This window comes from Oncorhynchus masou, chromosome 29 (genome assembly GCF_036934945.1).
Source record: "Oncorhynchus masou masou isolate Uvic2021 chromosome 29, UVic_Omas_1.1, whole genome shotgun sequence".
In the NCBI taxonomy this organism is placed as follows: Eukaryota; Metazoa; Chordata; class Actinopteri; order Salmoniformes; family Salmonidae; genus Oncorhynchus; species Oncorhynchus masou.
The window spans coordinates 88,227,487-88,241,562 of record NC_088240.1 but is presented as its reverse complement, the minus strand read 5'-3'; the positions used below and the strand labels follow the sequence as shown (position 1 = coordinate 88,241,562).

General features: G+C 43.9%; 1 protein-coding gene across 1 annotated transcript in view; it reads right to left on the bottom strand.

The window, feature by feature from the left end:
• The window catches only part of LOC135520921 (rap guanine nucleotide exchange factor 5-like), an 82,336-nt gene that overhangs the window by 22,133 nt on the left and 46,127 nt on the right, over positions 1-14,076 (bottom strand). The window contains 3 exon segments of the mRNA XM_064946770.1: positions 1,465-1,562; positions 1,783-1,930; positions 3,552-3,630. Coding sequence (XP_064802842.1) covers positions 1,465-1,562; positions 1,783-1,930; positions 3,552-3,630 — 325 coding nt within the window.

Below are 14,076 nucleotides of genomic sequence, written 5' to 3'. Positions count from 1 at the left end.
TTACTGAAGAGCGCAACATGGGGCCGTCATAGGATGCCACCATAAGTCAGTTAGTTAAAATTTGTGCCCTGCTAGAGCTGCCCTGGTCAACTGCTGTTGACTTGCTTGCAATAACTTGCTGTTATTGTGAAGTGGAAACATCTAGGAGCAACAACGGCTTAGCCGCGAAGTGGTAGGCCACACAACCTCACAGAACGCGTAGCTGTCACGCCCTGACCTTAGAGAGCCTTTTTATGTCTCTATTTGGTCTGGTCAGGGTGTGATTTGGGTGGGCATTCTATGTTCTGTTTTCTATGTTTTTGTATTTATGTTTTGGCCGGGTATGGTTCTCAATCAGGGACAGCTGTCTATCGTTGTCTCTGATTGGGAATCATACTTAGGCAGCCTTTTTCCCTTCTGTCATTGTGAGAAGTTGACTTTTGTTAGAGGCACTATAGCCCTGTAAGCGTCACGGTTGTTTCTTCGTTTGTTGGTGACATTTTAAATAAAAGGAAAATGTACGCTCACCACGCTGCACTTTGGTCCACTTCTTTCGATGGCCATGACAGTAGCTCTTAAAAATTGTCTGTCCTCGAATGCAACACTCACCACTGAGTTCCGAACTGCCTCTGGAAGCAATGTCAGCACAAGAACTGGTCGTCGGGAGCTTCATGAAATGGGTTATCATGGCCAAGCAGCTGCACACAAGCCTAACATCACCATGTGTAATGCCAAGCATTGGCTGGAGTGTTGAAAAGCTTGCCGCCATTGGACTCTGGAGAAGTGGAAACACGTTCTCTGGAGTGATGAATCAAGCTTCACCATCTGGCAGTCCGACAGACTAATCTGGATTTGGCGGATTCCAGGAGAACGCTACCTGCCCGAATGCATAGTGTCAACTGTAAAGTTTGGTGGAGGATGAATAATGGTATGGGGCTGTTTTGCGTGGTTCAGGCTAGGCCACTTAGTTCCAATGAAGGATAATCTTAACGCTACATTATAGAATTACATTCTAGACGATACTGTGCTTCCAACTTTGTGGCAACGATTTGGGGAAGGCCCTTTCCTGTTTCAACATGACAATGCCCCCCTGTACGAAGCGAGGTCCAAACAGAAATGGGTTGTCGAGATCGGTGTGGAAGAACTTGACTGGCCTGCACAGAGCCCTGACTTCAACCCATCGAACACCTTTCAGAAGAATTGGAATGCCGACTGTGAGCCAGCCCTAATCACTCAACATCAGTGCCCGACCTCACTAATGATCATGTGGCTGAATGGAAGCAAGTCCCCGCAGCTATGTTCCGACATCTAGTGGAAAGCCTAGAGGCTTTTATAGCAGCAAAAGGGGGGGGGGGTGGCAACTCCATATTAATGCCCATGATTCTGTAATGAGATGTTCGACGAGCAGGTGGCCACATACTTTTGGTCATGTAGTGTAACTAATTCATCATATTATTCTATTATTCAATTTCTATGGCCACTCACTGTCTGCGATGCAGCCGCAGGAGTTTCTGCAGGTCCTTCTGCTCCTTCTCTAGAGTTGGATACTCATACAGGTCATCCAGGAGGAAACGATACAATGTCTAAAACACAAAGACAACATCGAATGTCTGTTTTCACCCTCCCGTATCATCATGATATCACTTATTTTAGGGTCATCTCACTGTCCCATATCCTTAGCCTGGCCCCACATTTGTCTTGCCAACTCCTTATAAATGACTAGAGGAGTTTGAGAGAAAGCACAACAGATCTGGAAACAGGCTATAATATCCCTTCTTCTTCTCCTCCCTCGCTCCGGCATACCTTCATGAAGAGTTTAACATGCTCGTCTTCTCGTAGGAAGTCCCTGTACAGTGTTGTCCACTGTGTCACGAGGTGCAGGACCTGCCGTTTCCTGTCCAGAACCTCCTTCCCTTCCTCTTTCCCCCGGTGGTGTCTCTTTGAACAATAGGTGGGCTTCGTGAGTTAAGGCATCAGCACAGCAGGAGAGACTCTCAGTAGGCTTTGTGTGTACTGACATTAGCTTGGCCAACAGGATCAACACCGCTATTTTTAATTGTTCCAAGTTGGAGGTGTATGTGGGTTTAAGGGTGAGGTGTGTGTGTGTGTGTGTGTGTGTGTGTGTGTGTGTGTGTGTGTAGTACAGTCAGTAAATTTAGAGGTGGGTGGTGTACTGTAGTCTAGAGGTAAGAGTGGTATACTGTAGTGTGTGTGTGTGTGTGTGTGTGTGTGTGTGTAGTACAGTCAGTAAATTTAGAGGTGGGTGGTGTACTGTAGTCTAGAGGTAAGAGTGGTATACTGTAGTCTAGAGGTAAGGTACTGTAGTCTAGAGGTAAGGTACTGTAGTCTAGAGGTAAGGGTTGTGTACTGTAGCCTAGAGGTTTGGTACTGTAGTCTAGAGGTAAGGGTTGTGTACTGTAGCCTGGAGGTTTGGTACTGTAGCCTAGATGCAAGGTACTGTAGTCTAGAGGTAAGGGTTGTGTACTGTAGCCTGGAGGTTTGGTACTGTAGCCTAGATGCAAGGTACTGTAGTCTAGAGGTAAGGGTTGTGTACTGTAGCCTAGAGGTTTGGTACTGTAGCCTAGATGTAAGGTACTGTAGTCTAGAGGTAAGGGTTGTGTACTGTAGCCTATAGGTTTGGTACTGTAGCCTAGATGTAAGGGTTGTGTACTGTAGTCTAGAGGTAAGGTAAGGTACTGTAGTCTAGAGGTGAGGTACTGTTGTCTAGAGGTAAGGGTGGTATACTGTAGTCTAGAGGTAAGGGTTGTGTAATGTAGTCTGGAGGTAAGGGCTGTGTAATGTAGTCTGGAGGTAAGGTACTGTAGTTTAGAGGTGAGGCTTGTGTACTGTAGTCTAGAGGTAAGGTAGAGGTAAGGTACTGGTAAGGTACTGCTAGAGGGTAAGTCTGTAGTCTAGAGGTAAGGTACTGTAGTCTAGAGGTATAGGCGGTGTACTGTATTCTAGAGGTAAGGTACTGTAGTCTAGAGGTAAGGTACTGTAGTCTAGAGGTAAGGGTGGTGTACTGTAGTCTAGATGTAAGGTACTGTAGTCTAGAGGTAAGGTACTGTAGTCTAGAGGTAAGGGTGGTGAACTGTAGTTTAGAGGTAAGGTACTGTAGTCTAGAGGTACGGTTTTGTACTGTAGTTTAGAGGTAAGGTACTGTAGTCTAGAGGTAAGGGTGGTGTACTATAGTCTAGAGGTAAGGGTGGTGTACTGTATTCTAGAGGTAAGGTACTGTAGTCTGGAGGTAAGGTACTGTAGTCTAGAGGTAAGAGTGGTGTACTGTAGTCTAGGGATACGGGTGGTGTACTGTAGTTTAGAGGTAAGGTACTGTAGTCTAGAGTTAAGGGTGGTGTACTGTAGTTTAGAGGTAAGGTACTGTAGTCAAGAGGTAAGGGTGGTGTACTGTAGTTTAGAGGTAAGGTTCTGTAGTCTAGAGGTAAGGGTAGTGTACTTTAGTCTAGGGATACGGGTGGTGTACTGTAGTTTAGAGGTAAGGTTCTGTAGTCTAGAGGTAAGGGTGGTGCACTATATTATACAGGTGACCACCACAGCCTGAAGTAGAAGGATATTGTCCCAGGAGAGCCTGACACAGATCACTGGTTGACATGAACACCAGGTATGTCAGCAGGAAGTCATCCAGGAGAGGCTCTGTAAAACAGGAAACACACCATTTACAACAGCATCCAATAGAACTGGCTAAAACTCAGTGGTGGAAAAAGTACTCAATAGTAATACTTGAGTAAAAGTAAAGACAACTTAATAGAAAATGACTCAAGAAAAAGTGAAAGTCACACAGTAAAATATTACTTGTGTAAAAGTCTAAAAGTATTTGGTTTTAAATATACTTAAGTAAAAGTATAAATAATTTCAAATTCCTTCTATTAAGCAAACCAGACAGAACAATTGCATTGCCGGATAGACAGGGGCACACTTCAACACTCCAACACTTCAACACTCCAAGACATCATTTACAATCAAAGCATGTGTGTTTAGTGAGTCTGCCAGATCAGAGGCAGTAGGGATGACCAGGGATGTTCACTTGAAGTGTGTGAATTGGACCATTTTCCTGTCAAAATGTAACGAGTACTTTTGGGTATCAGGGAAATGTATGGAGTAAAAAGTACATTATTTTGTTTATGTAGTGTACTAAAAGTTGCCAAATATATAAATAGTCAATTAAATTACAGATACTCCAGAAAATGATCTTACTAAAGTAGCACTTTAAAGTATTTTTACTTAAGTACTTTACACCACTGCTAAAACTGATTCAAAATCCAATGTAATTGGATAGAATTAAATTTATTCATAAATTAATGTATTAATAAATTGAATACATTTATTAAACATTTTAAATTATGAATGACCAAACCAAGATTGTATAATCTTTAAAGCTACCTTCAAGTGTCAGTAGTCTACTAGTCTACAAAAATGTGCTCATAAATTTAAAAAATGAAAAGTGAAAAGTGCTCCACCTACAGCCTCTCTGTGTTCACACTGTGTCCAGCTCTCTGCTCCACCTACAGCCTCTCTGTGTTCACACTGAATTCAACCTTCTGACATCTTTTGTAACGCCTCTCTGTTTTCTCTCCAAAGCCTCTCTGTGTTCACACTCTCTCCCACCGCCTGTTACGGTTGGCCGTCCAGCTCTCTGCTCCACCTACAGCCTCTCTGTGTTCACACTGTGTCCAGCTCTCTGCTCCACCTACAGCCTCTCTGTGTTCCCACTGTGTCCAGCTCTCTGCTCCACCTACAGCCTCTCTGTGTTCACACTGTGTCCAGCTCATTTAGTACTGACCTGGAAGAACACCATGAAGGTTTTCAATCACTACATTGTCTATTGAAATGAATGTCTTCCGTGAGCAATGTGTAAAACATATTAGCAAACCTGTGGATGGCCACAAAATAAGAACCAATCTGGCATCCCCAATGCATTGTGGGGAAAAAAGTAACATTTGAATATATGAATATAATCATTGAGAAAAGCATCCCCCATGCAGAGAATTTATGAATAAATATATCCCCTACACGATGTCTCAGTGTTGTGATATCAATATGCAAAAGCACATTGGCTTAAAGAAATCATTAAGGCAAAATGATTTTTAATTAGATAAGGGTGACAGGTCTCACCCAGTGAAAGTAATGACTCCTAACAATCAGTGAAAGATCCTTGTGCAATGTGAAAATGACTCTAGAACATATAGAGCCCGTACCAAATGGCAACCTATTCCCTAGTGTTCTACTGTTGACCAGGGCCCATCTAGGGAATGAATGAACACAGGATTGGAACACAGGTTGACAGAGAGAGTGAGATTGAGAGAGGATCTCAATGTGTGTGAGTTGATCTTTCTACTGGTCCTGACCTCCTAGTCATTTCTCAGGTAATGACTCACACGCTTTCCAATGATGATTGTTGCATTTTCATTTGCTCCCTGGATACTGAAGCTATGCCCAATGACTTTCTCCTTCCCCGTAGCCTCACGTTGCTGTATACTGGGCTGTTCTCTGTCTGCTACAGGAAGGACCGGGGAAGACAAGGCCATACATTGTCAATCTGCTGCTTGACTCTCTCACTGCCGGTCCAGTCGATGCTCTAAATCAGATTATATTTCCACTGCTGTTGTGGACGTCTGATATGTGCTTCATCTTAACCCATTGCTTTAATGTGTTTACAAGCAACATTGACGTTGCTGCGTCCTTGTGTGCAGACATTTCCAGATTACAGGACGTTATTCCTAGATATATGCTTTGATTTTATTATAAACAATGTCTCTGAACGTGATCTGATAAACAGATTGGTCAATGTGAATATACCAACTCAGCTAGAAAATCAATTCATGGTGGGGTTTTTATCATTTGTTGTGTGTTTCTTTGGTGAAAGTGCACCATTGTGAAAATAAACTGCTCCATTTGAGAGGAATTTCAAGGGACTAGTCAATAACTAGCTGTGTTTGTCAGTGGAATTACAGTTTTTTACAATCACTTTGGCACTAATTTCGGGACCTTGGTGTCATTTTTCACAACTCTAGACACAAAACTCACAACCAATGATCAAAATGCACATTTTTCAAAACTCTAACACTTTTTCCAATTGCTTGGATACAATACACATAAAGATACGATCATTTGTTCATTGAACTAAAATCACCTGTTCAAAATGACACAACTAAACATCAAAGTATTACCATTTCAAAATGCAATTCACACATTACATCTGAGATGACTGTCTGTTCATTTCATTGTAAAGATCTAACTATCAGTTGATACAACTGCTCAAAATGATAAGTGACTTTTGCATTACTCTTAATGCATAGTTTTATGGCAACTGCCTAACAACATTCCATGTTTAGATCATGAAAGTTTTAGGATAACGAGAACCAATTACCGTGGAACATGAACCAATTGGACGACATTATCTATGGATGTAATGTTTCATCATCATTCTTTATCAGACACTGTTTCTATGGTCCCATGTACCACTTTTCCAGACCATGTTTTCAGATTTGACGTTACTGTATACTCACCGGCCACTTTATTAGGTACACCTATCTAGTACTGGGTAGGACCCCCTTTTGCCTCCACAACAGCCTGAATTATTTACGGTGTTGTACATTAAGAGGTACCATTCTGTACACCACTGTTTTAAACAGCTGTTATTTGAGCATTTGTGGCCTTTCTGTTAGCTTGAGTGAGTCTGGACTTTCTCCTCTGACCTCTCTCATTAACAAGGTGTTTTTGCCCACAGAAATGCCACTCACTGTCAACTCTAGAGAATGTAGTGCATAAAAATCCCAGGAGGGCAGCTGTTTCTGAGATGCTGGAATCACCATGTGTGTCAAAGTTGCTTAGATTACTCATCTTGCCTGTTCTAATGTTTGGTCGAACAACATCCAATAATCTACATATTGAGTTGCAGGCAGCCACATGATTTGCTGTTCGAATATAACCTTCCTTGATGAGCTAAATCAGGTCTGTAGAGCTGATGACATGACCTATGTCATTGTGTGGGATAATGTCAGGTTCCACCATGCTCAAATGGTGCAAGCCTGGTTTCAGGCCCATCCACAATTTACCATCCTGTACTTACCCCCATACTCTCCTTTCCTTAACACGATTGAGGAATTTTTCTCCACATGGAGGTGGGAGGTATATGATAGGCGCCCTCATGAACAAGCCGCCCTTCTCCAGGCCATGGATGACGCATGCAATGACATCACCATGCCCTGAAGATTCTTCCCAAGATGTTTGGCTCATGAAAACATCCATTGTGATGTGGATGAAAACCTGTGGCCAAATCCACAAAGCAGAGTTGATGTAAATATAGAAGTACAGTAATCAATCCTTTGTTTTGCTTTTTACAGTAAGCCAGGTGAGGAACACTGCAGTTGATGTTTTACAGTAAGCCAGGTGAGGAACACTGCAGTGATGTTTTACAGTAAGCCAGGTGAGGAACACTGCAGTTGATGTTTTACAGTAAGCCAGGTGAGGAACACTGCAGTGATGTTTTACAGTAAGCCAGGTGAGGAACACTGCAGTGATGTTTTACAGTAAGCCAGGTGAGGAACACTGCAGTGATGTTTTACAGTAAGCCATGTGAGGAACACTGCAGTGATGTTTTACAGTAAGCCAGGTGAGGAACACTGCAGTTGACGTTTTACTGTATTTTTTATTTCTGTAACTAATTATTTTTGAATTGATTCAAAGAAACCTATGTTGTGATTTTATTGCATTTCATCAATAAATGTCAGATTTTGTTCAATGATTCCACTGTGTCTGTAGTATTCTCTCTACTAGTACTTTTACAGTGATATATTTACGTGTAGTAGCATAATGAAACGTGTCACATATTTTGTACTACAATATGTAATGATTGTATAAACAACTACACAGTGAAACTATTGGTATCTTGTGTGGGGGGATTTAAATGAATGTTACTATGGTATTTCATGATAAATGAGTTATTTGAACCAATGATTCTGCAAGTGCAAAGTTTCTAAAGATATGAATGCACAATGCAATGTTTTGAACATTGGACAGCCTGTGTTACAAGTGATGACCGTTTTGAGTTTTGTGTCTAGACTTTTGAAAAATGACAACAAGATTCTGAAATTAGTGCCAAAGTGATTGTAAAAACTGTAATAGGCTTCTTGTTTGTTTGTAACTACATATTTAGGTCTTGAGTGTCCCGGAAACTATTATTACGTAGGAAACAGGAGAAGAAGACATTTGGAAGTCCAAAAGCTTGGGGCGGGTTGACATTCTGTGTTGTGCAGGGCCAGAACTGATCGTCCAAGTTATGCAAGTCATTGAGAGGAAGGAGAGTGCCCATGCCCGTGCCTGTGAGTGTGAGCGTGTGTGTGTGTGTGTGTGTCTGTGCATGCCTGTGAGCATGTGTGTGTGTTTCCAGAATGGATGCCATGCCGCCAGGCCACAGAGCAAAGACAAGCTGTTCAAATCCTATTAGTCAGAATGTCTTCCCTTCCCAGCTCTGTGTATGTGTGCCTCACAGCCCAGTATTGTACAGTCTCCCCTTTAATTTCACACGTACTTCCCAGGGCTTTGTGTGCTGCGTTCAGCTCCACAGAACACTACTCCCACCCTCACGTCATTATGATAATCCACAGCACAGCATACAGCTGTGGACACATCAGTCACTCAGCTCTTTATGAGGAGAAACATGCACACAGAGCTACGTTCAACACACACACACACACTAAAACACTGCATACTGGTACTGGCTACGACAGTAGACAACTCCCAAGACCCAGACACATACCTTGTATGATGTGCAAGAACACACACACACACACACACACACACACACACACACACACACACACACACACACACACACACACACACACACACACACACACACACGCACACACACACGCACACGCACACACACACACACTAATGCACACACACACACACTAATGCACACACACACACACACACAGACACCTCTTGTGCAGACACACACACACACACACACAACACACACACTAATGCACACACACACACACAAATTACACATATCTTGTGTCTGTTCTTTCCAGATAACCCACCCTGACACCCAGTCTGAGCAGTATCCATAATAAACACATACTACCCACAGACACCTCTTGTGCAGATGTGACTAAAATTACATTAAAATTAAATATCTTGTGTCTGTTCTTTCCAGATAACCCTGCCCTGACCCCAGTCTGAGCAGTATCCATAATAAACACTACTACCCACTGAGCTGTAGGATGGGCCAGCAGTATCCATAATAAACACTACTACCCACTGAGCTGTAGGATGGGCCAGCAGTATCCATAATAAACACTACTACCCACTGAGCTGTAGGATGGACCAGCAGTATCCATAATAAACACTACTACCCACTGAGCTGTAGGATGGGCCAGCAGTATCCATAATAAACACTACTACCCACTGAGCTGTAGGATGGGCCAGCAGTCTCCATAATAAACACTACTACCCACTGAGCTGTAGGATGGGCCAGCAGTATCCATAATAAACACTACTACCCACTGAGCTGTAGGATGGGCCAGCAGTATCCATAATAAACACTACTACCCACTGAGCTGTAGGATGGGCCAGCAGTATCCATAATAAACACTACTACCCACTGAGCTGTAGGATGGGCCAGCAGTATCCATAATAAACACTACTACCCACTGAGCTGTAGGATGGGCCAGCAGTATCCATAATAAACACTACTACCCACTGAGCTGTAGGATGGGCCAGCAGTATCCATAATAAACACTACTACCCACTGAGCTGTAGGATGGGCCAGCAGTATCCATAATAAACACTACTACCCACTGAGCTGTAGGATGGGCCAGCAGTATCCATAATAAACACTACTACCCACTGAGCTGTAGGATGGGCCAGCAGTATCCATAATAAACACTACTACCCACTGAGCTGTAGGATGGGCCAGCTGTATCCATAATAAACACTACTACCCACTGAGCTGTAGGATGGGCCAGCAGTATCCATAATAAACACTACTACCCACTGAGCTGTAGGATGGGCCAGCAGTATCCATAATAAACACTACTACCCACTGAGCTGTAGGATGGGCCAGCAGTATCCATAATAAACACTACTACCCACTGAGCTGTAGGATGGGCCAGCAGTATCCATAATAAACACTACTACCCACTGAGCTGTAGGATGGGCCAGCAGTATCCATAATAAACACTACTACCCACTGAGCTGTAGGATGGGCCAGCAGTATCCATAATAAACACTACTACCCACTGAGCTGTAGGATGGGCCAGCAGTATCCATTATAAACACTACTACCCACTGAGCTGTAGGATGGGCCAGCAGTATCCATAATAAACACTACTACCCACTGAGCTGTAGGATGGGCCAGCAGTATCCATAATAAACACTACTACCCACTGAGCTGTAGGATGGGCCAGCAGTATCCATAATAAACACTACTACCCACTGAGCTGTAGGATGGGCCAGCAGTATCCATAATAAACACACTACTACCCACTGAGCTGTAGGATGGGCCAGCAGTATCCATAATAAACACTACTACCCACTAAGCTGTAGGATGGGCCAGCAGTATCCATAATAAACACTACTACCCACTGAGCTGTAGGATGGGCCAGCAGTATCCATAATAAACACTACTACCCACTGAGCTGTAGGATGGGCCAGCAGTATCCATAATAAACACTACTACCCACTAAGCTGTAGGATGGGCCAGCAGTATCCATAATAAACACTACTACCCACTGAGCTGTAGGATGGGCCAGCAGTATCCATAATAAACACTACTACCCACTGAGCTGTAGGATGGGCCAGCAGTATCCATAATAAACACTACTACCCACTGAGCTGTAGGATGGGCCAGCAGTATCCATTATAAACACTACTACCCACTGAGCTGTAGGATGGGCCAGCAGTATCCATAATAAACACTACTACCCACTGAGCTGTAGGATGGGCCAGCAGTATCCATAATAAACACTACTACCCACTGAGCTGTAGGATGGGCCAGCTGTATCCATAATAAACACTACTACCCACTGAGCTGTAGGATGGGCCAGCAGTATCCATAATAAACACTACTACCCACTGAGCTGTAGGATGGGCCAGCAGTATCCATAATAAACACTACTACCCACTGAGCTGTAGGATGGGCCAGCAGTCTCCATAATAAACACTACTACCCACTGAGCTGTAGGATGGGCCAGCAGTATCCATAATAATAAACACAACTACCCACTGAGCTGTAGGATGGGCCAGCAGTATCCATAATAAACACTACTACCCACTGAGCTGTAGGATGGGCCAGCAGTCTCCATAATAAACACTACTACCCACTGAGCTGTAGGATGGGCCAGCAGTATCCATAATAAACACTACTACCCACTGAGCTGTAGGATGGGCCAGCAGTATCCATAATAAACACTACTACCCACTGAGCTGTAGGATGGGCCAGCAGTATCCATAATAAACACTACTACCCACTGAGCTGTAGGATGGGCCAGCTGTATCCATTATAAACACTACTACCCACTGAGCTGTAGGATGGGCCAGCAGTATCCATTATAAACACTACTACCCACTGAGCTGTAGGATGGGCCAGCAGTATCCATTATAAACACTACTACCCACTGAGCTGTAGGATGGGCCAGCTGTATCCATTATAAACACTACTACCCACTGAGCTGTAGGATGGGCCAGCTGTATCCATTATAAACACTACTACCCGCTGAGCTGTAGGATGGGCCAGCAGTATCCATAATAAACACTACTACCCACTGAGCTGTAGGATGGGCCAGCTGTATCCATTATAAACACTACTACCCACTGAGCTGTAGGATGGGCCAGCAGTATCCATAATAAACACTACTACCCACTGAGCTGTAGGATGGGCCAGATGTATCCATTATAAACACTACTACCCACTGAGCTGTAGGATGGGCCAGCTGTATCCATTATAAACACTACTACCCACTGAGCTGTAGGATGGGCCAGCTGTATCCATTATAAACACTACTACCCACTGAGCTGTAGGATGGGCCAGCTGTATCCATTATAAACACTACTACCCGCTGAGCTGTAGGATGGACCAGCTGTATCCATTATAAACACTACTACCCACTGAGCTGTAGGATGGACCAGCTGTATCCATTATAAACACTACTACCCACTGAGCTGTAGGATGGGCCAGCTGTATCCATTATAAACACTACTACCCACTGAGCTGTAGGATGGGCCAGCTGTATCCATTATAAACACTACTACCCACTGAGCTGTAGGATGGGCCAGCTGTATCCATTATAAACACTACTACCCACTGAGCTGTAGGATGGGCCAGCAGTATCCATTATAAACACTACTACCCACTGAGCTGTAGGATGGGCCAGCTGTATCCATTATAAACACTACTACCAGCTGAGCAGACCAAGCCGTCTTCTATGAGATCATAACAACTACTGCGTCTTAATTGGAACCTGGCCAAAAGCGGTGCACTATAGGGAATAGGATGCCTAAACCAGCCAATGAATATTTCATTATGGGATGGGGCTAGATTCAGCAAGAGGCTTAGTTCATTAGCAGGTTCTGCTTCCCATCATGTATTTCTCTACAGTATGAAGCACTCTGCTCTAGTGGCACATTTAGTTCAGTAGTACCAAGACATCCTGAAATGAGTCTCCTATAAATATTCCATTAAAAAGAGAAACATACTGTACACACACACCTCGTGTGCTGCTGGTACTACATTACATCTCTTGTGTCTGTTCTTTCCAGATAACCCTGAACTGACCCCAGTCTGAGGAGTGGCCATAAAAACACTTCATTTTCTTTGTAACTTTTATTTAAAACTGGGAAAGTCAGTTAAGAACTAATTCTTATTGACAATGACTGCCTGCACTGGTGAAACCCAGATCACACTGGGCCAATTGTGCACCACCGTTGGGTCTCCCAATCACCAACAGCTGGGATAAAGCCTGGATTTGAACCAGGTTGTCTGTAGTGACGTCTCTAGCACTGAGATGCAGTGGCTTAGACCGCTGAGCCACTAGGGTGTCCACTAATATCCTCTGAGCTGTAGGATGGGCCAGCAGTCTCCATAATAAACACTACTACCCACTGAGCTGTAGGATGGGCCAGCAGTATCCATAATAAACACTACTACCCACTGAGCTGTAGGATGGGCCAGCAGTCTCCATAATAAACACTACTACCCACTGAGCTGTAGGATGGGCCAGCAGTCTCCATAATAAACACTACTACCCACTGAGCTGTAGGATGGGCCAGCAGTCTCCATAATAAACACTACTACCCACTGAGCTGTAGGATGGGCCAGCAGTCTCCATAATAAACACTACTACCCACTGAGCTGTAGGATGGGCCAGCAGTCTCCATAATAAACACTACTACCCACTGAGCTGTAGGATGGGCCAGCAGTCTCCATAATAAACACTACTACCCACTGAGCTGTAGGATGGGCCAGCAGTCTCCATAATAAACACTACTACCCACTGAGCTGTAGGATGGGCCAGCAGTATCCATAATAAACACTACTACCCACTGAGCTGTAGGATGGGCCAGCAGTCTCCATAATAAACACTACTACCCACTGAGCTGTAGGATGGGCCAGCAGTCTCCATAATAAACACTACTACCCACTGAGCTGTAGGATGGGCCAGCAGTCTCCATAATAAACACTACTACCCACTGAGCTGTAGGATGGGCCAGCAGTCTCCATAATAAACACTACTACCCACTGAGCTGTAGGATGGGCCAGCAGTATCCATAATAAACACTACTACCCACTGAGCTGTAGGATGGGCCAGCAGTATCCATAATAAACACTACTACCCACTGAGCTGTAGGATGGGCCAGCAGTATCCATAATAAACACTACTACCCACTGAGCTGTAGGATGGGCCAGCAGTATCCATAATAAACACTACTACCCACTGAGCTGTAGGATGGGCCAGCAGTATCCATAATAAACACTACTACCCACTGAGCTGTAGGATGGGCCAGCAGTATCCATAATAAACACTACTACCCACTGAGCTGTAGGATGGGCCAGCAGTATCCATAATAAAC